At 41.9% G+C, this 23,584-nt stretch overlaps 1 protein-coding gene across 1 annotated transcript in view; it reads left to right on the forward strand.

The window, feature by feature from the left end:
- The first annotated feature begins 2,976 nt into the window (after nucleotides 1-2,976).
- LOC144762934 (xanthine dehydrogenase/oxidase-like) overlaps nucleotides 2,977-23,584 on the forward strand; it is a 575,825-nt gene continuing 555,217 nt past the window's right edge. Inside the window, exon 1 of the mRNA XM_078648235.1 lies at nucleotides 2,977-3,030. Within this exon, the coding sequence (XP_078504361.1) occupies nucleotides 2,977-3,030 (54 nt within the window). The remainder of the gene's footprint in view (nucleotides 3,031-23,584) is intronic.

The following is a 23,584-nucleotide window of genomic DNA, read 5'->3' on the forward strand; positions in this document are numbered from 1 at the left end:
GAAGTGCAGTTTTTGCCTGCCGACTTCAGGGACTAGTACCTCTAGCCCTTGGGGAGTCCTGATGAAGTCTTTGCTTGCAGAGGGGTTCCCCTTTCTTTTAGAACCAGTCTCTGGTCCTGGAGAAGTTGTATAGTCCGGTGGGTGCAGGGGGCTGCTACAGGTGCAGTACTTCATGTCTCTTCTTCGTGGTGTCCTGATGTTGGGGGTACCCCTTAAATCCTGGAATTAAGGTGTGTTTAAGGGTGTGAGGGATTGTAGCCAAAAGGCTGCTAAACCTGCAGCTAATCTGCCCCTGACGTGACAACATCCGGTGAATGTAACCTCCTTCCAGCCCAGGCCTTTTACCTCACGTCCTCTGGGAGTGATAGCACTCACCAGCAGGAGGTCAGACTTCTGTCTTGGTGACAAACAGAATGAAAAGCCCACCAAGGCACAAGGGAACTCTGTATCTTGTTGGGAACCCTCTAAGGGTGGCACTGGAGTGCATGCCAGCTCACCCTCAACACAAGAATCATGTCAGGGGTGAAAAACCATGGTGTTTGAGACTAAACACGACCAAATTGGTGGGACCATCGTTGAGCTGGCTATCTCAGCTTTGTCTGGTAGTCAGTCAATGTTAACCTATGGACTGCTGATCAATTACAGTAAACTGGAAAGACAAGGTTACTGTAGGGGCATACATGTCTATACATATATGCGGTGTGACGTGTATGTTAAGACAGTGAGGTGATTCGCTAATCCACAGGGTGTGTACCGACTCAAACTTCAGCAGAAAAGTTATTCGCACAGGCTGCGGTAGGATCCCGGCAGACTTCACTTTTACTAGGGTCACTCAGGGTGGCAAAAATAGTGCTGGTGCCCTGGTGACCCCTTTAACACCCTTGCCATGGGTACCACTGGTACCATATACTAGGGACTTATAAGGGGGGGTTAAAGCATCTTGCCATTTGGGTGTATCAATTCACATTACCTTTTGGGGGAAAGAGCTCTGGCACTGGGGCCTGGTTAGCAGGTGAAAAAGGTGGGGGTGACCATCCAAAAAGGACACTCTCCTACAGTCAGCTACTGCAGACATTTTACCAAAAATCTGACTGCTGTTACTGCCCCTCTGTGAGAGCTCACAAATTTGTCAGCCTGCTGGGTGTGGGAAAATGGGGCTCCTGGGGGTGATACTCGCAGAGTGTTCACCCCCGGGCGATTTCGGGCAATGGTACACCCCTCTCCCGCTTTGCTGGTCAGGGGGCGGCATGGATTGGCTGGTCAGCGCGAGGCACGAGCGTTAGGCTCCAGCTTTCTACGTTGCGCACTTCTCTATAGCCAGGCGAGGTAAGGCTGCGACATTTGGCCCGCCCTCCCACCCCCTTTTCTAACTCTGTAATTTTTTACTATTAATTTTTTTTTCCATATGCAGAATTTTCTTTATTGGTGGTTGTCGCTTGGACAGGTGGCAGATTTGGAGGAAATCAAGACAGGCAGGAAGGGTTGGGGGCATTAGGAATAGGTTCGGGCAGAGGGAAGCAGGGGAGAGAAGTTGGAGTCAAGAGGTAGGCAGGAGATGGAGATAGGCGTTTGGGGAGGAGGTTTAGGCCGAACCAGGTGGGGAAATAGTTGACATGGGGATATGGCTTAGGGGATGGGGGTGTTAGCTTGGGAAATGTTTATATTATGATCTGTTATGCATTTATATTGTGTATTTCCTACCTGTCCAATAAAGCGGCCTTTTACCCCATTTTGGTCTGGGACGTGGTTATTGCCCGAAGAGCACCAGACCTTGTTCCAATACACAAAGAATCACTGTAGGCTGAGACGACTCCGGTGTACTTTGATCCTACAAAGGGGTTGGAGCTGTCAGTGAACGCCCCACAAAAATCTGAGAGGTATTCTTTCCTGTTAAATTTCAACAGGTTTGATCTGAGGTACTTAACATATCTGATAATTATCGTATGTGTTAAATACACCCAAACTCGTAATTATGACTCCTGCGCAAACAGGAGTTTAAGCAGGGGTTGGAAAACAATGATCCACTCGGAATCAGGCCATTATGTCTAGTTTGTACACAAAACCCGCCAGCGTCACATGGAGAACATAGCAAAACAGACACTTATGCATTCTACTCCTCGAGATGCATGCGTGGTGTGCCTTGCTACATGTTTCCACTTCCTCTCGTGCTGCTTTTGAGGTTGTCATCACTGGTGATTTGATTTGCTTCAATACTCCTTGCTGAGGTTGTCTGTCTTCACATTGCTGTTACTAAGTGGTGGTGGCGGCGATGGCTCGTGCTGTCATATTGTGCTAGTGTGGCATAGGTTGGGGAGGAGTGTGCAGCCCTGTCAAGTTTCCTATGCCCATTGGTGATGTGCTGCTCCAGCCAGGATTTTTCTTTGAATTCTAGGACGTGTAGTCTTGGCTACTGCATTATTGAACAGGACCGTGTTATGTAATGTTACTACCTGTGTTCTTTTGTGTGTTGTTTTGTGTGTCATAAAACCTTGCGTTGCAGCAGCCCCATGGACCCAGCTTTCCATAGGCTGAAGGTTACATTTATTGGGTAAACAATGCACTCACTATAACAACCAGAACGATTGGCATTGTCAGTTCTTGCTGTTTCTTTGCTGTAGATGTGTCTTTTTTGTCTGCTCTAATTTGAAATATTTTCTATTTCATTCCACCATTTGCTACTCAAAAGGTGGCTGTTAAACTTGCGGAAATGAAAGACAAGGGGCCCCAAACGCGAACGTTGTTTCGGTGCTCAATTTCTATACACCCTGCTGCAGACACACCCCTCCCACAGCGCCCTGCGCGCCCACGCACGGGTGAGCACTTGTACTTGTTGCGGCGCACACGAGGGCTGCCTAACGTGACCTGACCACGGAGCTCGGATTGCAGAACTCTGCTGTGCATTCACCCGGGTGCAGGAGCGCGCGGAGCACAAATCACGACTCCTGCCACCGACCACGACTGCTGAAGGCTCGAAACATGGCGACGGAGCTACCCACGGACGAGCTGGTGTTCTTTGTGAACGGCAAAAAGGTAGGGAAACAGGATTAGCAGCTGACGCGCTGACCAGTACCTGTGTGTGTTCGAAGATACTGCCTGTAAAATGCACTAAGCAGTCCGATGCCCCTGGTCTCCGTAGAAGGCGCTGTACTGATTGTAACTAGTCAGTGTTTTTAAAATATTGTTGACATATTTGTTTCCTCGTAAATCGTCTCTGTTCTATTCGGCCTGTTTTAATTGGAGGATGAAACATCGCCCTTTCTGATCCACGTCAAGTTTGCCCCGAAGCATTTGTGCAAAATATTTGGTGATTTCATAATGCGCTGAGTGAGTACGAACACGTTTTACCAGTCGATCGTGTAGTCTGAATTTTTTTTCTTAGGGGCGCACGGGGGTCGATTTACATAACGATGAATGGCACACCCTGGATTAAACAGATCTGCAAAGTGAGCAGATGCACTCGCACCCTTCCCTCCTAGATAGCATCAAATAATTCTACGAATCCAGTTTGCTCTTATGTTTGAGCAGACGAAAAACCTTAAATGAACGAACTCACGTTGTTTTGAAAACAGCATTTCAAGTTAGCACGTGACGCTCCACAATAGGTTGGTTTCAGAGTTTTACTGTGGGGCAACTCGTTGCGATAATATTGTCCTAGATTGCCAATCTATTGGACGTGCAATCATGTGCAGAATGTGCCTGTATTTTTATTTTTTAATAACCATTTTACTCACACTCCATGCACACGCATCAATAAAACGGGGGGGTTTAAGACCTCCAGTCTAATAGGGATCGGTGGAAAATGTATTTCTGCATCCTGATTCATATAATCATAAAACGTGGAATTGTAGGAGCGTAAAGTGCACTTGTGACCACGCAAAGAATAGATGCCAAGTATTCAGACTGCTCGTGTGTGACATTTCCAAGGCTTCAGTGTGCGTCTGAGTGACAATCCATTGTCAAATGTGTGACATGTCAAGTGACTCATTAAGGAAAGCAAACAGAGCTCTGAAGTCCATTAATACAGGCAAGCAGCGTAAATTACCCCCTTTTAAGCAATATGAAGCTCTGGGAAAGCCCTGTTTAGTAACTAAAAGGCACAATGTGAAATTCCTGCTTCACCAAACTCAGTGATCATAAGCAAATATTTTATTTCACTGTTCCTCCTTGTTCTTCGTGATCACATATTCGAGCGCTATCAAATATGTGAGTTCATGATGTGCTCTGTAGAAAACATTCTTTTGTTTTATTTAATGGAATATCATTTTGCTCCATCTGTAATAAAAAATCTAGTCCACTTATGGAGTGTACATGAGAAGTCTCTGCTCCAGTATTAGCCTTATGTGACTGCTGGAGGGCAGTTGCGCAACACCCATTGGGCTCACCGGGCTTCAACCTTCCAGACCCCCCCTCCCCCGTGGTGTCAGCCCAGGCTGAGACAGCTTCGCGGGCTGGGGACCCTCTAATTGCAGCCGCACCGAGTACTTCACAGGTCTTTAAGAGACCATTTACTAGTTAATGAGGCTTTTGTTGTGTTTTCACCCCTTCTTAGAGCCACTCTGCCTATGGTCGGAAGAATTAGCCCCCCCCCCCCCCGAAATCTTTTACAGCCCCCCCCACACACATTTGTCTCTAGTTGCATGCCTGCTGGAGGGTGAGTTTGACAAAGGATCCTAGAATGGTAGCAGCCAGCCAAGGGGCTGTGCACAGGGTAATCAACAAAGGCCAAAGGAGTCTGAAATGTTTATGACTTCCTACAACCAGCGTCTGGTAGCAATAAGTGAGGAGAGAGATGTTGTGCCAAGATCCTAGCCACCACCAAATGTTTCATAACAAGGTGTAAGGCACTTACTCATCTTGGTATTCACAGAAGGCACTTAATCATTGATGAGTAAGTGCCTTCTGTGAATACCAAAATGGTAGTAAGTTTAGGATTTTGTGTTAAGTTAATTCTCTTAATCGGGCCCTCCTTTTCTCGACCTAGGAGGCTCTGACAGTGTACCCAGCAGCTGCAGAATCGCAGCTGCCACTGTGAATCACACCCTCGCACTAAGACAGCTTGAAGCAATTCTGAGGGGCAGAGAGGATGTGTTAATGCGTGACAATGCATTTCAATGCGGCAATGCCGGAACCAGCTTTAAAATGTGTCAGTGTCACTCGTAATGCGGGGCACTTGGCAGGGCTGGTAAAATCCACCATTTTATGCTTAGGACCAGCAGGTGGGAAGTGTATCGGACACCAACACAATTGCATAGGTACACGTAGCCTGGAGACACTCAGAAAGATACTCCCATTGAAGGTCGGGGTAACTGTTTCCAGAATTGGAATTGTTTTTACAGGAGTGAAGGGGAAGCGAACTCCACCGCCATTTCCATGCAGCTCCGGACTCCCAAGGCGTTGTGGTCCTTTCCCCAGTGCAGGGAGTCATACACCAAGACATCTGGCAGTGGGCAATAGGAAGCACAAAGCTACACATTTATGACTATTGTGTTTCTAAGCTGCCACTCGCGGCACCCATGAGTAGCAACAGAGGGCACTCCTTGCCGGACACTTAAGCTAATGGGGCCAGATAAAGCTAAACTTCACCAGGGATAAAGCTGGGCTGATTATAGCTGTGGTTATGAGGAGAGAAGTTTCTGACTTCGCACAACTTTGTGCATGAAGTTTTTATTCACACGGCCCCAAACATTATTCCGATCTCACTCAGATATTCAAAGGGCCTCAAAAATCGCCCCGCCTAAAATAAGCTTAGACAAAGGTAGAGGATCTTGCCTTTGCAAACTATTGTGTTTGCAATGCCTTTTGGCAATGTTGTTTAACATTGGCAAGATGCTGCGCAGCATTGCCAAAAGAAACAGAAATAGCAACAAAAAAAAGCAATGATATTGGCGCAGCGGCCACATCCTTTTGTAGGTGCATGCATGCATGCAAAAAATATATGAAAAAGAAGTAGCCTGAACGCACTTCTTTTTTAAAGGTGGTGGAACTGGCAGCAATTTGCTGCCTGGTCCCGCCCCCAAAAAGAGATATTTAAAAAAAAGAGTAGGTGGTGGGAAGCAACAGGAGGGCAGGTGGGAGAAATGTAATGATGCACACGAGGAGAGCAGCAAAGGGGGAGAAACACATGCCCTACAAAACAACACAGAGCGTGGCGGAGGGAGAGATGTTGGGGAGAAGAAAAAGAAAGCTTGAAATATGAGGGTGACAAAGCCCTTTTTCTCTAAAGGCAAATTATAGCGCTTCTGGCGCACCAGGAGCAGTGTTAATCCCCTTAGGACTTGATTGCTCCTCTCTGGATCTGGTCATTCAAAACAATTCAATAGAAAATAACATTTAAAAATTAAATGTAAAGCACGTTATGCTTCACAATAAAGACTGAAAAGCATTACAGTGAAAACCGTGAAGGTTTATTAAGAGTTAAAGGCATTACAGAAAGCATAATTAGGAGTCTGTCAGTCATTTGTACTGCAGGTGCAGAGCAGGAATATCAACGGAGAAATATCCTGGGACATAAATATTGCCGCAAAAATATTGTGGGGAAGAAATATCGAAAACAAATGTAGTTGACAAGAATATCGACTGGCAGGTAAGTAGTTTCGATAACAAAAATATCGTTGTAATAAATATAGTTTACAAAAATATAGTTTACAAAAATATAGGTTTATTATTAATGTTATGTATTGTAGTGTTTTTAATAAGAATTGTTAGTCATTTTATTATATGTAATTGTACTAATTATTAATTTATGTTAAGTTTAATTCTGCGTTTTTGGTTCTGTAGCAGGTTGTGGGTCTATAGGGGAATAGGGTGGGAAGTAATTTAATTATATAGATTTAAATAATTATTTATAGTAGTTAACTTTTATTTTGAAATTAGAATTTTGCGTTTTTAGTTACGTGGCGGGTTGTGAGTTTATAGGGGAATAGGGTGGAAGTAATTTAATTATATAAAATGTATTGAATAATTAATGTGTTAATTGATTACTTAATAATAGTTTAATAATTAGTTGTTAATTATTTTCAATTAGTCAATTAATAATTAATTATGTTAATTGTTTAATTAATTTTATGTGTGTGTTGTGGTTGTGTAAATGGTGTGAAGGGTGGTAAGTAATTAATTTTTAATTGATATTTTATTAAATATTTTTTAATTAATTACCATTAATTAATTAGTAATTATTAATTGTAATTGTGTAATTAATTTTAGGTGTGTGTTCTGGTGTTTATATGTGTAAATGTTGTGAAAGGTAGTAAGTAAATCATTTTTTATTGATTAATTAATAAATAATAATAAATGATTTTTCATTAATTAATTAGTAATTATTAAATGTAATTGATTTTAGGTGTGTGTTGTGGATATTATAGTGTTAAATAATGTGTAATTAATTTTTTTTTATTATCTTTTTTAATAATATATGTAAAATTATATATTAATTGTGTTAATATTGGAAATTAAATGTAATAAAAATGTTGATGTTTTAAAAAAATGTGGGGGGGGGAATCCTGCACTTTCCCTACTGTTGTACTCACTGTAGTGGGAATAGTAATGTTTACCCCTCCGCTATCCAATGCTTTCCCTACTGTTGCATTCACTGGAGTGGGAATAGTAATTTTTACCCCTCCGCTATCCAACGCTTTCCCTACTGTTGCACTCACCAGAGTCGAATAGTAATATTTACCCCTCTGCTATCCAGCGCTTTCCCTACTGTTGCACTCATTGGAGTGGGAATAGTAATTTTTAACCGTACGCTACCTAACGCTTTCCCTATTGTTGCACTCATTGGAGTGGGAATAGTAATTTTTACCCCTACGCTATCCAGCGCTTTTCCTACTGTTGCACTCACTGGAGTGGGAATAGTACATTTTACCCCTCCACTATCCTGCGCTTTCCATACTGTTGCATTCATTGGAGTGGGAATAGTAATTTTTACCCCTACACTATCTAGTGCTTTCCTTACTGTTGCTCTCACTGAAGTGGGAATAGTAATTTTTACACCCTCGCTATCCAACATTTTAACTACTAATGTTTTTTATTTTGTTATTAAATGTATGTATTATTTGTTTTTTAATAGGTTAATGTGTTAATTAAATATAGAATATTTTATTTTAATTTACATTATTTATATATGTGTTTATTTTATTTTTATATAATTAAAACATTTATAAATTAAATAAAGATAATAGGTAATAAAATGTATTTAAGGAAATATATGTATATGTACACTTTTTTGTGTTTATATTTATTAAATTAAGTTTATTTGCAATAATTAATTAAAATATATATTAAATTAAACTAATTGTGTTAATAATATTAATATTATTTAATTAATTTAATTTAAGTAATGTTATTTTTTAAAGTCGATATTTTTGACATCAATATTTTTACATCGATATTTTTGAGTCGATAATATTGTATTACCTGTTAAAGTATAGGGAGTCACTATTTTTGTAATCAATATTTTTGCATCGATATTTTTTTCTTCGATATTTTTAACATCGATATTTAAACATGGAACTGTAATGCATAAGCATGGAACTCGGAAAAATGCAATAATGAAAGAGCAGAACAAAGTATAATTCAGTTCAAGTAAATAAGTCATAAGCCCACAACCCTCAGCATGTGACCTCTTTTATAGGAAAGTATACAAAGGAAGCATACATTTGGTGTGAATGTGCAGAGTTCTCATAATTCCATCCTATCATATTAAAGAAAGAATGATATTGTTTAAAATCACATTTGTTAACACTAATCACTATTCCACAGATTCACATAATGCAGTTCCCATCCCGGTGCTCCTGAGACACCCCAAATGTTAGTGCAAATATCGAAACAGAGCTTGAGAACGAAACATCATGTTGTACATGAGAGAATGACATTGTTTCAAAATATTGTCTATAACATAACTATTGTGTGCGGAGTGCATGGTGTGGAAAGGACAGAGAGATGACTGCATATAGGAAAAGATCACTGCAGACAGCAACACTCATTTTAAAACCAACCCCTACATTTTCAGTGATAAAATACAGCTTCTCAACAGAATATCTTTATTTCACTGTATATTTAATCACATTCTGTTAATGCAGAATTTATTTCAATAAAAACTCTACATCCAGGGAGACAGCCACATGGAACAAGGGAGCTGGGATTTGGGGTGGGGGAAAAGCAAATGAGGGAGAACTCTGGAAGACCCATTTACTCTCATGGAGTGCTTAAGCAAACAGTTGTTCCCTATTAGTGAGCAGTGAAAGGATAGAAGCCAGACACAGAGATGATAAAGAGGCAATGCTCCAGGTGAGGGACAAACACAAGATGAGCAACCAGGGACAAGGACAGCCACCAAATAAAAACCATGCAAACAAGAGTGACAGTAAGTCCAACCAATGGTAAGCAGTGGCCAAACTGTAAGCCCACAATAGGTCTTTTCAAATTTTGCACTGTCTTGTAGGGTTGCCCCAAAAAGATTTGGCCCAGGTGTGCTGCCTCCTACAACTGGGTGAGTCAAATATATAAATATACTAGCTTTAACAAGCTCCTAAGAATTTAAGAGAAGTTATATAAGAACGAATGAACAGCAATGCATGAGGGTGCAACTCTGCAATCTTTATACTATCCACAAGAAATGTAAATTCGAATAATTAAATTAGTTATATTTATTCCTTCAGAAACTATTACGTTCACAACTCATCCAATTTATTTTTTCATTCAAGCGTGACCTTACTATCAACAGAAGATTCAGTTGTATGTGCTAAGTTTATTCAACTAACATTTGCACTCCTACATCTTCATGTTGCTAATTTTAGTATTTTTAGGTCTAGCTTGACAGCTATAAAATAATGTATTGTTACATATTTCTTTCCAACATTCAGATTCTGGAGAAACTGGATGCAGTGTAGGGAGTAAAAGGACATTGGAAGAAGACAAAATCAAGGGAAAACATCAAGCAGAACCTGACAGCGGGCAGTAATACCATTTACAATGATAGGACAGTGGGTGGAGAGAGGGTGCATGAGTGTCTAATGCAAGGGCAGCCTCTCACAACGAGTTACAAATGATGTGTTAGATTTCAGGATCCCCTGATAAAACATTGAGTAAAGAGCTAACTTCACTCTTTAAGTATCAGGCTGGGAGGTAGCAGCAGGGGTTAGTTGGTCATGGCGTGTTCTCATCACCACACCAGGGTTGTTTCCAGTCCTACCCTTGGAAGGAGAAATGTAATTTGGGTTAACAAGTCCAGTTACATGGGGGAGGTCAATTGGGGGCAATATAGAAATGAGGGGAGAGGGAAATAAACCAAGGGAGACATGAAGTAGCTCATATAGGGGAACTTTGTTAGTCTCACGATTAAGAAGGGATAAAAAGATGACGTTTCTTATCATGTACATTGTACAAATGGTGAGAGCACTCACTTGGAATGTAAGTAGACTAAACTCCCCGGTTAACAGACATAAGTTATGGAGTGCAGTAGTAGCAGAATACTTTGAGCTAATGCCCCCACCCCCACCTTCTAAAAAATGATGTTAAACTAAGGACACGCAGGCTTTATCCAGTCCAGCATTCTGTGACGGCTGATAAGAAAAGAGGAGGGGTTATGAAGCACTTCAATGATTTGTTAGCAGTAGTAAACACTAAATATATACAATGCAATAATATCTTTACACAATGATCGTAGGCGAATTTGAGGAGGGTAGATTTGTTATTTTGTATAGGACGCATGGGTGGGATTGCTTTAGTGAAGTAAGGTCATACACCCTGTAGGAAGGTGGATACCTGACTATGGTTACCCCAGATTTTTTGCCTTGTGTTTAGCTGGTTTTTGACTTAGTTGGCCTGGGATCCTGCAAATCAGGGCCCCAGGCTATCTGCTCTCTCTGTAAAATGGACTCCATGTACTGTAGGTACATACCAAATTGGATATTGGGTCACCTTTGTGAGTCCCTGTATAGTGTACCATAGGTACCCAGGGCATAGGTGCACCCAAGGCCTACCAGGGGCTGCAGCATATATTATGCCACCCCAGGCTGGCCACCTAAATTGACACAACTGGCTGATCACTCAGCTGGGGCAAGGTCGTGTAATCACCCCTTGCTTAGGTATAGTATCCCTATACCTACCTTATATATAGACACATAGTAACCTATAAGTCACTCCTATGGCAGGCCTTAACAATCCTGGAGGCAGAGTGCTTGGTTATGTGTGAGATGGTGCTCCAGCATGAGCTGAGCCTGTCTGCAGCTTTCTGAACCATGTCCTTATAGCTGTTCTATGATATCACCATACCATATACTCTTACGTGCATTATAATCCTCGCGGTTAGATGCTAACTTTGGTTTGGCTTTATCCAAACATGTCGTGTAAGGTGTCATACTCTTTGGAATACTACCCCCTCGCCAATTCTGGTGACGGGGGTAGCATTCCACCCTTCTAGAGGGAGAAGACATGTTAAGTCCAACGATCCCGGTTAAAGTTAACCAGAGCCCCAGCATCAGTAAATGGATGCTGCTGCCACAGACACAAGTCTGACCTCCTGCTGCTGGGAGTCCTTCCAGTCACGGAGGTTTGGACAATAGGTTTCCTGCTTGGGGAGGTGCGAGCACCACCCCAGACAGGAGGATGTGTATTGGGACAGGGAGGGCTGAATAGATTGAGACACTGCCTGGAGCACACTAGGTGCTCCATGCATACCCCAGTTCAAACCGGTTGCTGGGGCAGTCCAGCCCCAGCTCTGGCGCGAAACTGGACAAAGGATAGGGGGTGTAACCACCCCCCTTCCTGGTCCCACCCATAGTATAGCCCCAGCGATTCCCTAGGCCCTAGGCCTTTCCTTTTCACGAGTCGTGGTTCTTATACCACTTACTTAGTATATGGTTTTACGCGCCCCTAGGGCCTAACTGTAAATTGTGCTATTTAAAGGGTTTCTAAGAGTAACTTGTTATGTGCTTTGGCCTCTGATCTCATAAAGAGTTCAGAAGAGTATGTTAGTGAATAAATACATATATATTTTATATATATCCTGTGTGGTGTCCTTTCATTTGGTATTCAAGGGGTTACATATGGTAAAACAGCTGGCTTTACACGCCCTCAAGAGTCTTTTAGCCTAAGACTGTTCTGTCCACACTACCACTAGGATAGGTGGTCTATAAGGTTGACTTACAACCATCACCATAAGGGTTGTATGGACTGGTGCAAGGTGTTCACTAGAATAGTGAACATCATATACCAGGCCAACTTCTCACACGCCCCAATTATGGACCAGGCACCATTTGTTGCTTCGCTGATGGAATAGCTGTAGGACTGCCCATAGAGATGCAATCGGGCTGAGGAACTTTACCATAATCCCAGAATTTGTAATTGATCAACATCTACGATGTTGAGGAAGCTAAAAGGGGCATTGCAAAAATACTGTCAATTCTACATCTGGATAGAGGTTCACCCACAGGACAAGTAACATACATATCTTTCACATGTGATCAACTCATATTTGAGGACTTACTTGGTTTGGAGGACACATGCTTTATTACATGCTAGCAAGAGTGTGGAAATATGGGTAATAGCACTATCAAACTAGGCTTTAAAAGTTAATTTGTGGATATTGCCTTTCAGGAAAGATATATAGATATTTCATAGCTCCCTTCTAAAACTCATTGTCTTAAAGGGACGGCCTCAAGGAGTATTTTGAGCTCAACAACATGGAAGAGGTGGCCTTAAGAACCTTTGTGGAAGATAAGTGGGAGGTGCATAACTGCAAGGGCTAACAAAGCTGCCAATAAAAATGTATGGAAGCAAAGTTAGAATTAGAACTTAAAACATAGAGGAAGAATATATAGAGGGGTTCCCTCTATACCTGGTAGAAGTAACCTCCTGAAAGGAAAACTGAAGTTGCTTAACACCAATAAGTCAGAAAAGGCCCAGATTTGCTTAAAACAAATATTTTATGAGAAAGCTAATACAACACATAGGCGTCTTGTACCAAGATTTGTCAAGGTAAATTAATAGCTCTTAGATCACCAGAAATCCTCTACCTGAAATTCTGACGTTTCTAGAAAAACATAGAGAAGTATCAGGATTTAAGGTGAATGTAGAAAAACTGGAACTTCTGAGAGTAGGCTAGACTGGGAAAAGAGAGCACAAGTAGATAGGATATTTCACTTCAAATAGGCTAAGGAAAAAATTCGATATATGGGCACTGTTATTATCCACACACTGAGAAATCGACATAGCAAAAATTATCCCAAAGATATTACTTAAATTAGGAGAGACTCGCAGTGTTAGTGGAAATCTTTTCATATCTTGGCTGAGAAGGGTGGCTATGCTAAAGCTGAACATGCAGCACCAATGTTTTGTACCTCTTTCAAGGAACTCCCACTTATGCTTCTTGTAAAGGGCCTTGAATCCTTACAGTCTGCGTCTGACATATTCATTTGGGCCGATAAGAAAAAACATTAGCAAAATTTGTCCTGTCAACAAGCAGTGGAGCAGAAGGGGTAGGCCTCGCTAATGTAGTTTAATATCGCCAGGAGGCAAGGTTATGCATAGTATTGTAGTAGTCACTACATGAAACTGAGAAACATTTGATATGCATTTGAGCTGCATTATTCGTCTGCACCCTATGCGGTTTGATTTGACTAACTAAAAGATCTAGACCCTGGATAGGGTATATGTCAGAGATGCTATGGCAAACATTGGTAGCCTGGGACACAGTGTCTACAGGTCAGCACTTTACATCTTTTCCATCTTCTTATGTTGTTTTATTCCTCAACTCATACTATACCCCTGGTTTTCGTGATGAACAATTCCATAGGTGGAGGGAAGTCGACTGCAGGATGCTATCGAATTTCTTCTGTAGGGGTATGATCTAACCACCTGATGCTTGTAAAAAACAATTTTTGAATGACATTGTTGCAAGACTACATTATTTTCAATTGGGGCACGGGGCACTTTCTCGGGACAATAAACTGGCACACTTCAGGGATCTTGCACAATTTGATACTGTTTCCCACTTATGCAGACACAAAGGGCTTAATCTCTAGCATATACATTATACCCTCTCACATGGTGGCAGAGTTTGTCCATATATGAAGAGAAGGAATCGATTTTTTGGAGAAGACATCCTTTTTGCATGAGGACGTACCGAATCTGTCCCCTAGTGATCAAAAGAGCGCAACAATTTATAAACTGATCCTTCATAGTTAGTGAACCCCAAACAAAGCGAGACACATGTCCAACAATGCCGCGGGGTAGTATGTTGGCGAGGATGTGGCATGAATGTGGTGAGCCGTGTATTTGATGTTCATGCTCTATAATCCAAACTTTTTTTAAAGATGTCCAGAGTCCTGTAAGGGCATCCCGGGCTACCATGTTCCATCGGATCAGCATTGGTAATTTTGGAACTTAAAATCACTCTTCACAGAAAGGATGTCTAAGAATGACTTGATGCTCCTAGTGGACATAACCATGGCGACTATACAGCGGATTGGCATCAGATGTAAGAGCCCAAAGTTATGAGTGTGGGTGGAAAGGTTGTGGTCTGTATTAGCGGTGGAACGGCTGGACACACAGGGCGGAGGAAAGATGTTGGAGAAATGTGAAAACTGATGTTGAATTATCCTAATGAGGAGTCACGAATCCTGGCATGTCTGAGGTCATTGCTTTCCCTGTGCCTCTTGGAAGTTTTGCAAAACTAGAAGTGAGATCAGGGTTAATGACTGTACCCCAATTCCTTAAAATTATCTTGTTCTGAAAATGCCCAACTTTAATTATTGAACAAAGTAAGCAATACTGAGGATTCTTCTAAGTGTTGGTGGGGGAAGAGGAGTGTGGGGCAAGGGGGGGTTAGCCACGTCCTGTCAGCACATTGTCAAGTGATTGATTTATGCTTTGGCTTAGTGACTTTTCTAATAGGTATATATGAAAAAGCTTTAAAATATCTTTGGGGAAAATACAGAGAGGGGACTTTGGTTCTACCCAGAGGAGCATTCCCCTCGTGCCTCGTGTCAATGGCAGGTTGGTGTATCATTCGGCTTTCAAGGAAATGCCTCCATTGTGAATCACAAGGGGCTATTTTACATCTGAAAAGTACACTCAATCATCATGCAATTAATCAACATGGTACTGTTTGTCTTCATTATCTAAAGCAATCAGTTTTGCAACTTGCAATGCCAACGGTGCAGGCTTTAATGAGATAAATGTGGTTATGCAACCCATGTAAACATCACTAATAAACACCTGTGTTTCTGTGGTTGCCACATTAAAGCCAAGCCTGTCACCTATGCAAATGCTTGTTTAACTGTTGCTCTCATTAAATGAAGGGTAGGAATCACCAGGACAATTTTATGGCACACCCTGTTCAAACGTTAGTGCTGCCTATCAAAAACAAAATTAAAAAAACAGTTCTCAGTTGTTTTCATTATCATAACCTCCCCCCTCCAGGTGTTCGAAATGACAGCAGGTCTGACCTGGATAAGCCACCTAAGGGTATTGTATTTCAAAAGAACTGCTGACTTTAGTTTATTTATACATGCTCTGAAATCAGACTTGTGCACACACAGCTGATAACTAGAGGAGGGCTGCGTTCAACCTGCTCAGTTCATGCTTGTGACTGTGAACACCATTAAGATTTGAACAGTTTTTTTATCATAAAAAGTAACTGGTTCCTACATAAGCAGAAATATTTATATCCACATCAGGACATTTGTAGCAATGTATGAAATTTACATAATTTGGTGTAGCGGAATTACATGAAAATGCATCTTGTACTCAAAAATTACTTAAATGGTCCATTCGGGTAAAAATGTAACTCAATAATGTAAGTGGATTTCCAGTTACTCACATTCAAAACATTGCAGCTCGCGTTCAGATTTGTAGTTTTGTGCAAAAGAATTTACCCATTTGTCCGCTTGCGTAAAAAATCTACCTGAAATGTTTGTTGACCGCCCACGTTAATGCTGCTTGCATTCGAAACACTGCCATTCGTGTTCGTATGTGAAGTTTCACACTCAGAAATTGCTCAAGCGAGATGTGCTGCTCGGGTACAAAATGTACCTGATTTGCTGGTCACATAAAAAATGTATCCCAACAGTATATATGGCGTAAAAATTTCTCCCCAAAACTACGCAATGTGGCGTAATGGTTTAATTTCGATAATTTTGTGTGCATTTTGTATCATGATATCATCAAAATTATGCCAATTATGGAGGCGTCATTAAAATTTCACCCAGGCAAACTTGCATAATACTTTTCCATTTGTCTCCATCCGCTCTTTAAACATCTGCATCCTGTCTTTATAGACAGTCTTTCAACGAACTTTCTGGAGATTTTTCTTTTACCTTGGATATTTTCTTCTTTAGTTTCAAAAAGAAAAGTTTTTGGCATTTTTCTAAAGATAGTCACCACTGCTAACATTCATCCTCAATGACAACAACTTAGCATCTATTTCATTTATCTACCTATTTAGGAGTGTTGTTCAGTACCAAACATTCAGCCGCGGTCGGTAGGGGAGTACCTGCTGGGGGGGTGACGTGGGGAGGGGCAGGGGCAGGGTGGGGTTTAGTAATGTATGGATAATGGAGATTTGCAGGTAAGTAAACATTTAAATAAATCAAATGAATTTCGTTGCGCGCACTGCATTGCATTTGGGGATGCAGTGCACGCAATAACATTTGTTTTATTTATTTAAAATGTTTACTTACCTGCAAACCTCCATTATCCAAATTGAGAAAAGATTTTGTACCGGGTTCAGTACACATATAAAACACTACAAGCACTCATATATTTGGACCACAAAAAAGAAGGAAAATTGTATAACATATATATATATATATATATAGAAAAAATATTTTATCTTTTTATTTTTTTTTACTTCATTTGTTGTATGATCAAAAATATGTTTTGTCAAAAATCAAGAAGATACATACATAATTGTACATCATAAAAATTCATTCATTTGATGAAAACAATACATTAACACATAAGAATCAATGAGAGCATATTTCAACCACCAGACGATATACAGTGTCCCCCCACCCCAAAGAAAAGGGAAGAAAGACAAAACCTGGAACAAAATACCCCTAAAGAATATAGTTGACCCGTCACAAATGTAACTAAACATATGTGTTTAATCTTGAAAGCACTGGTTGCAGATGTAAAAGACCAACGCGTTTCGGCAAAGCCTTCCTCAGGGCATATACTTCATACCAGTGGTTTACTATTCTAAGTATGTTCCTGATTTTGATTTATGTCAATTACAATCCCCATGGGAAACCGGGTAGTGCTTCGGTGATTTGCCGGATTTCAGTTATTACCTAGAAAAAAGTCACTATATATATGTATAGATTAGGTTGATAGCCAAGAGGATCCAGGGAAGCCGCACTCTCTAATGTCTTACAGACTTCTCAAGGCCAGAGTCCGATATTAATCTCTATCCATATGGTTTATTTCGAAACTCGGCAAAGATACACTCCAATATAGTTATCTTGCAAATTGTCACAGTCACCAAAGATTAGCGATCTCTAACCTTACGGCTTATTTCAAAACTCGTTAAAAATTCAGTCCAACATTGTTATCTTGCAAATTGTCAGGATCACCAAGGATTAGCGATCTATGATACACTGACTTTTAAATTGATTCGACAGAACGCCGCTCCGATACGGTGGCTTCCTACACATTATCCATACATTACTAACCCCCACACTGCCCCTCCCTATGTCACCGCCCCAGCAGGTACTCCCCTACCGACCACGGCTGCAAACATTGCTCAAATTGACTTTTAGCATAATGGCTGTGCTCTTATGCACAGGCAAAGGTGGCGTCAGGTATTTAGTTGGGAAATTGTTTTTAGTGAGAACCTTAGGGCTGTCATTTTCAGAGAATTTTTTTTTTTTCAAAACTGGTTTTTTCAGAGAAATTTTTAACAGCAGGATATATTGTGCACTGTTTGTCAGAGCAGCCTCAACGTCCACTGGAATTATAATTCCAAGCAGAGGACGTCATTGGGTGCTTTCCCTTCCCTGTTTTAGGTAAAAGGATTTGGGTGTTCTTTCAAAATAGAACTGATTTGTGTCTATACTTAACATGGTGTTAGAAAATAGCCCTCTCTGAAGGGTCACCCCAACCTTTTTCCCTTCCTCCTCCTATTTTTCTTACCACCTTTATGTTGGCCGTAGGACTTTGACCACTTTCCCCCTGCTAACCAGTGCTAAAGTGCATATGCTCTCTCCTCTAAACATAGTGACATTTTCTCATACCTAATTGGAATATTTAACTTACTCATAAATCCTTAGTAAAGTGCACTGCTCTAAACCAAATGCTACTAGTGGCCTGCAGCACTGATTGTGCCGGCACAGGAGTAGCAATTTAAACATGTCTCTGGCCTGCCACAGCAGAGGCTGTGTGTACAGTTTACACTGCCACATCGACTTCACATTTAAAACACCTTGCATAGCCTTAAACTCACCATTTCTATTACATATAAGTCATTCCGAAGGAAGGCCTTGGGTAGCCTTTAGGGCAGGGTGATGTGTAAGTAAAAGGTAGGGCATGTACTTCTGTGTTTTGCATGTCCTGGTAGTTAAAAAAAAAAACAAGTTCTTTTTTCACTATTCTGAGGTCTACCCCTCTCCTAGGTTGACATTGGCAAGTCCTTATTGCACTTATAAGCTTTAATTTCTGATTGTGAAGGAGTAGCTCTGTCATGTTCAATATTATTGGAATGGTAACAATCAGTCCTCTTTATTGGCAAAGTTGCATTTAACATTACTATTTTAGAAATGCCACTTTTAGAAAAATAGCATTGCTCTGATCCTAGCTCTGTGTGCCGACATTCTGTCTCCAATACACGTCTGTGGTGGGTGACAGTTGGACTTTGCACATTCCTTCTAGATATCCATAAACAAAGAAAGGTTAGGTTTGACTGAGTGGCCATCTGCTTCTTGATGGGTCATACTGGACATGATGGATGGGAGGAGCTGACACACCTGAATGGGCAGTATTCTATCCCCACACAAAGGTTTGTATATCATCCTGTAGTGAGCCTAGAGCCAGGGCTAGGAAGGCAGGACCTCTGTGCACTTCAAAGCCCCTCTTTGAAGTTACCTCCACTTCAAAGGCACAACTGCTTCTCTCACCCTACTCACCCTACCAAATCAGACACTTCTGAACCTGTAAAATCTGCCAGGAAGAAGGACTGATGTGATGGATGCTAAAAGGACTGCTGCTCTGGAAGAGCTGCTTTTCTGGTGGCCTTCCCTGCTGTCTGCTCCCCTCTGCCCCTGCTGAGGAAGAACTGGACTCTTGCTTGAACCCAGAGTGATCTCCAAGGGCATGCAGGCTTCGCTCCTGTTTTGAGACTCTGGGAAATCAAAGTCTGACCTCCCACTCCTGTGCCTAGTTCATTGGAAGTGGTGCTTGCTCCAATGGAATCAATGCATCCTCTGCTGCATGAAGCAGAATAAACGCATCATTGCTGTTGCTGGAACAGAACTGGTGCATCACATTCAGAACCAGCGCATCGCTTACAGAACCGCATCATGGCAACCGCCTCATTGCAACCGCCTCATTGCAACCGCCGCATTGCAACCGCCTCATTGCAACCGCCGCATTGCAACCGCCGCATTGCCATAGCTGCAGTGAAAGACGATCAATGCATTCCCTCGACTGCGTGGAAAAAACCAGTGCATCGGCTGAAGAACCAATGCATCTCGGCTTCAGCGATTCATCTTCGGAAACAGCGCTTTGCCATCATTGCTTGGAGAAATTTGACAAATCACATCGACATCGACGCATTGCTCAGCTGCACCCCGCATCTCGCTGTTGTAACCAGGGCCATGGTACTTCGTTCAGTGGGCCTTGTGTGGCTCCTGTGTCTGGCCTGTGCTCTATCGTGGTTGGCCTGAACTCTTGACATCGCCCTGGTCCAGCTTGACCAGATAACTCCCATAGGCGCTTATTGCTTCTAAGCACTATCAACACTTTTATTCTTTAAAAATTAATATCTCAACTTCTACTTATTGAATGTTTGTCATTTTGATCTTGTTTTATTTATAAACCCCTAATCTAGTTTTCTAAACTGGTGTGAAGTCTTTTTGTGGTGTAACTGTGTTACTGTTACACAAATACTTTTCACATTGCCTCTTAAGTTAAGCCTGACTGCTCTGTGCCAAGCACCCAGAGGGTAAGCACAGGTTATTTATGGTATGTATCTGATTTACTGTGACTAGGATTGTGGTTCCTGCTTGGACAGGGCACATACCTCTGTCAACCATAAATTAACCCATTTTCTAGCGCATGGGTTCCTAATTTACTCTCGTAGAAATGTTATCTTGGGCTCCACTTAGGATGTGCAATTCTCTGTCTTATTTTCAGACACATTTTGTGGTGGGATGAGGTTTACTTGTGATGGTCATTAATGCTGGTGGATCTCAAGTTGTATTCCATGTCTAATACATTTTTAATTGATTCTACCCTAAGTAGGGTTCTGGAAGGTGCATTTATATGGCTGGTCATGATTTTCACACTGTGCTGCACCCACAGCCTTCAGGGTCGGGAGAGATGGGTTGGGCCAGGTGCTGACAGTTTGCCCGAATTCAACTCTGAAGCAGATGGCCGGCGGAAACAAGAGTGGGGCCTCTTTGCCACAATTCTATGGTCCACGATTACCCCTTGACTGGCTTTCCCTGATATTGGGTTGCAGCAATTTAAATATACTGGATTTGGCCCGAGTAAATCAAGGTTTTGTAGTTTAAAATCCAACATGTGACATGGTAGGTGGTCATCAGGTAGTCCAGATGGTTGCAGAACTTGACTCTACTAATGCAACATCATGGCTCAGAAAAATAATCATTTTGACAATGTTTAGAATGAAAATTGTTTTTAAATGAAAATTCTTTTGTAATAACATGTGACCTTGGGAAGTCAAAACCACAGCTGGCGGCTATGCTCTGGGACAGTTTGTTTTCGTGCTGGCACCTTTGTTGCTTGCTGTATCCTGGTCCCACCAACAATGCAACAACATAAAAGCCATGTGACGTCCTGAAAGGAAGCCCTCAGAATAGTGTAATATTTCTCCCCATCACAGCTCCTCATATGTGAGTGGCTCCTACCCTACCTTCCTCTTTAATTATTCCTTCAATATCATTGTGTCTTATCACAATAATGTGTTTTGCTAATGTTTGTCTGTGTTACACTTTAATTCCTCCTTCAATATTATTGTGCCTTATCAATATATTGTATTTTGTTAATGTTTGTCTGGGTTTCACAATCTACTAGGAACTTTCGAACACACCATTGGCCTTTGCCTCTGTGCTGTTTATTGCTACCAGATGAGTACAAGGCTCACTGTGCAGAGAGTAAAAAATTATATTTCAGATGTTTAACAAAGACATAGGACACTCTGTGACAATGCAGTGTAATTGGGGACTACTTCCCCTAAGGTTGTGGAAGAATGGTGTTCCTCTGATACTGTTCTTCACATTGCATCAATTGACTTTCTAAACCCACTAGTATATTTAAACATATATATCATAGTTTACAAAAATATAGTACACATCTCATTACTTTTAGAAGCCGCCATGCCCAAATGTGCTACAAAACCTCTACGTTTTTTTGTTTTTACATTTACAAAATGTTACAGCAAAAGGTCTACAGTCCTAGCATGTTCATGAATTATCTTTTTATCTGAAAGCTCTTACGCCAACAGATAAAAGTGTACATTCCTGTCTTGGCTGGCTACACAGACCCAGTTGAGCATGCTAAACAAAGTACCTTCAGTCCTGGTTTGCGGAGAGTTGTGTGGATCCTTGTTGAAGATGCGTCGTGAAGGTGAAGCGACACGGTGAGGCTGCAATGCAAGGGCCTGTGGTGTTGAGGATCCTTTCGAAGGAGATTGTAATGCCAAGTCCAGCGTTAAGGATGCAGCACGCAGTCGGGATGATGCGTCGGTCCTGAAGAGCTGTGAGGCTGCGATGCGGAGTCCGGTGTTGATGAGGCTGCCATTAACGAGTAATGTGAGGACCTGCGCCAAAGATGTGTAGCGCAGTGGCTGTTCCACAGGCGTTGCAGGTCTTTGTGATCGGTCCAATGCATACATCAGCAGAGATGTGTTGGTTCTGCTCGGGGCCACGCTACACAGCAGAGGAGATGCATTGGTTCCGCTGGGCCTACCAAGGCTGGTAAAGCACCTTAAGCCCACTTCCAAGGGTCCACAACTGGGGTGGCACCACTTGGCAGGATAGATTCACAGATGGCAAACTTCATGTACAGTTGCAAGGTTGATGGAAACCTGTTACGTCCCTGAGGCTTCAGATTAAGAGGCACTTGAAGTCACTCTGGGTTCTGAGTTCAAGTGTTACAGGTCCATTACTTCTCACCCAGACAAGAGGGCAGCAGGTCAGCACAACAAAGCAGTAGTACAGCAGAGTGTCAGTCCTTCAGCAGCACAGCAGTCCTTCGCCCTGTCAGAGTACCCACAGGTCCAGAAGTGTACTGAAGTGTTGGTATCTGAGGTCCAGGACTTGTGAAACTTAAAAGTAATTGTCTAATGTTTTAAATACATTGCACTCTGTGCTGTGTGTTGGCTAGGGCCTACACTAGGGTTGGCTTATCTGTATTAAAAAGAAAGGTTTGGGTCTGGTAAAAGGTTTATTTTGCCAGGTCGAATTGGCAGTTTAAAACTGCATGCACAGACTCTGCAATGGCAGGCCTCAGACATGTTTACAGGGCTACTTAAGTGGGTGGCACAATCAGTGTTGCAGGCTCACTAGTAGCGTATAATTTACAGGCCCTGGGGCGAAGTAGTGCCACTTTACTAGGCATCTGTAAGTAAATTAAATACACCATATGGGTCTAAGCCAATGATGCCATATTAAGAGGAGCAAGCACCCACACGGGTTAGTAGTGGTAAAGTGCAAAAACAAGGTCTGAAAAAATGTAGGAGAAAACCAAGTCTGACAGATCTAACACCAGTTCTGCCTGGTGAAAACATGAGGAGGAGGGGGTAGCCCACCCCGAAGACCCCCCCCCCCCAGATGGATGTGTGTATTGCTGCATTCCAGTGAACTGGGTAAAGGACACAATGGAGGGAAAAAAGGCAGAGACTCCCTTTACACTTCAAAAGACTGCCCTTGATTCAGTGATAGATCACAGGAAAGGGGCCTGGACACATCGCAGGAAGGAAGATGGAGTTGATAAAGAAATCATAAAGAATAGAGCTGAAGGTCTGAGATTAACCTTTTGATGTATATATCACTGTGGCTGACATCCAGGTGTGAACTCTGGTCACTCCTGTGAATTGTGTTGTGGGACAATCAGGTTTGGAGTCTTGCCTACTGTGACAGACAGTCTTACATGAGGAAAGAAAAAAAAGGAGAAGAGTTCACTTCAAAAGAAGCAGACCCCAAACATAAACAGATAAAGGCTCAGACCCTAAATTAAATGTAGGGAAATGAACTATAAGAAGGGGAGACTAAGACCCCACAATGTGTCATCTGCCAAGGCTGTGTGAGAATGGGAAGTTCTGAAGGACTCGTGCCTTTGACCATGACTGGGTGCAAAGGCCTGCTAGTTTCCCTGCCGGTCAGAGGACATTACCCAGGACACC

The sequence above is a fragment of the Lissotriton helveticus genome, chromosome 6 (genome assembly GCF_964261635.1).
Source record: "Lissotriton helveticus chromosome 6, aLisHel1.1, whole genome shotgun sequence".
NCBI classification, from domain to species: Eukaryota; Metazoa; Chordata; class Amphibia; order Caudata; family Salamandridae; genus Lissotriton; species Lissotriton helveticus.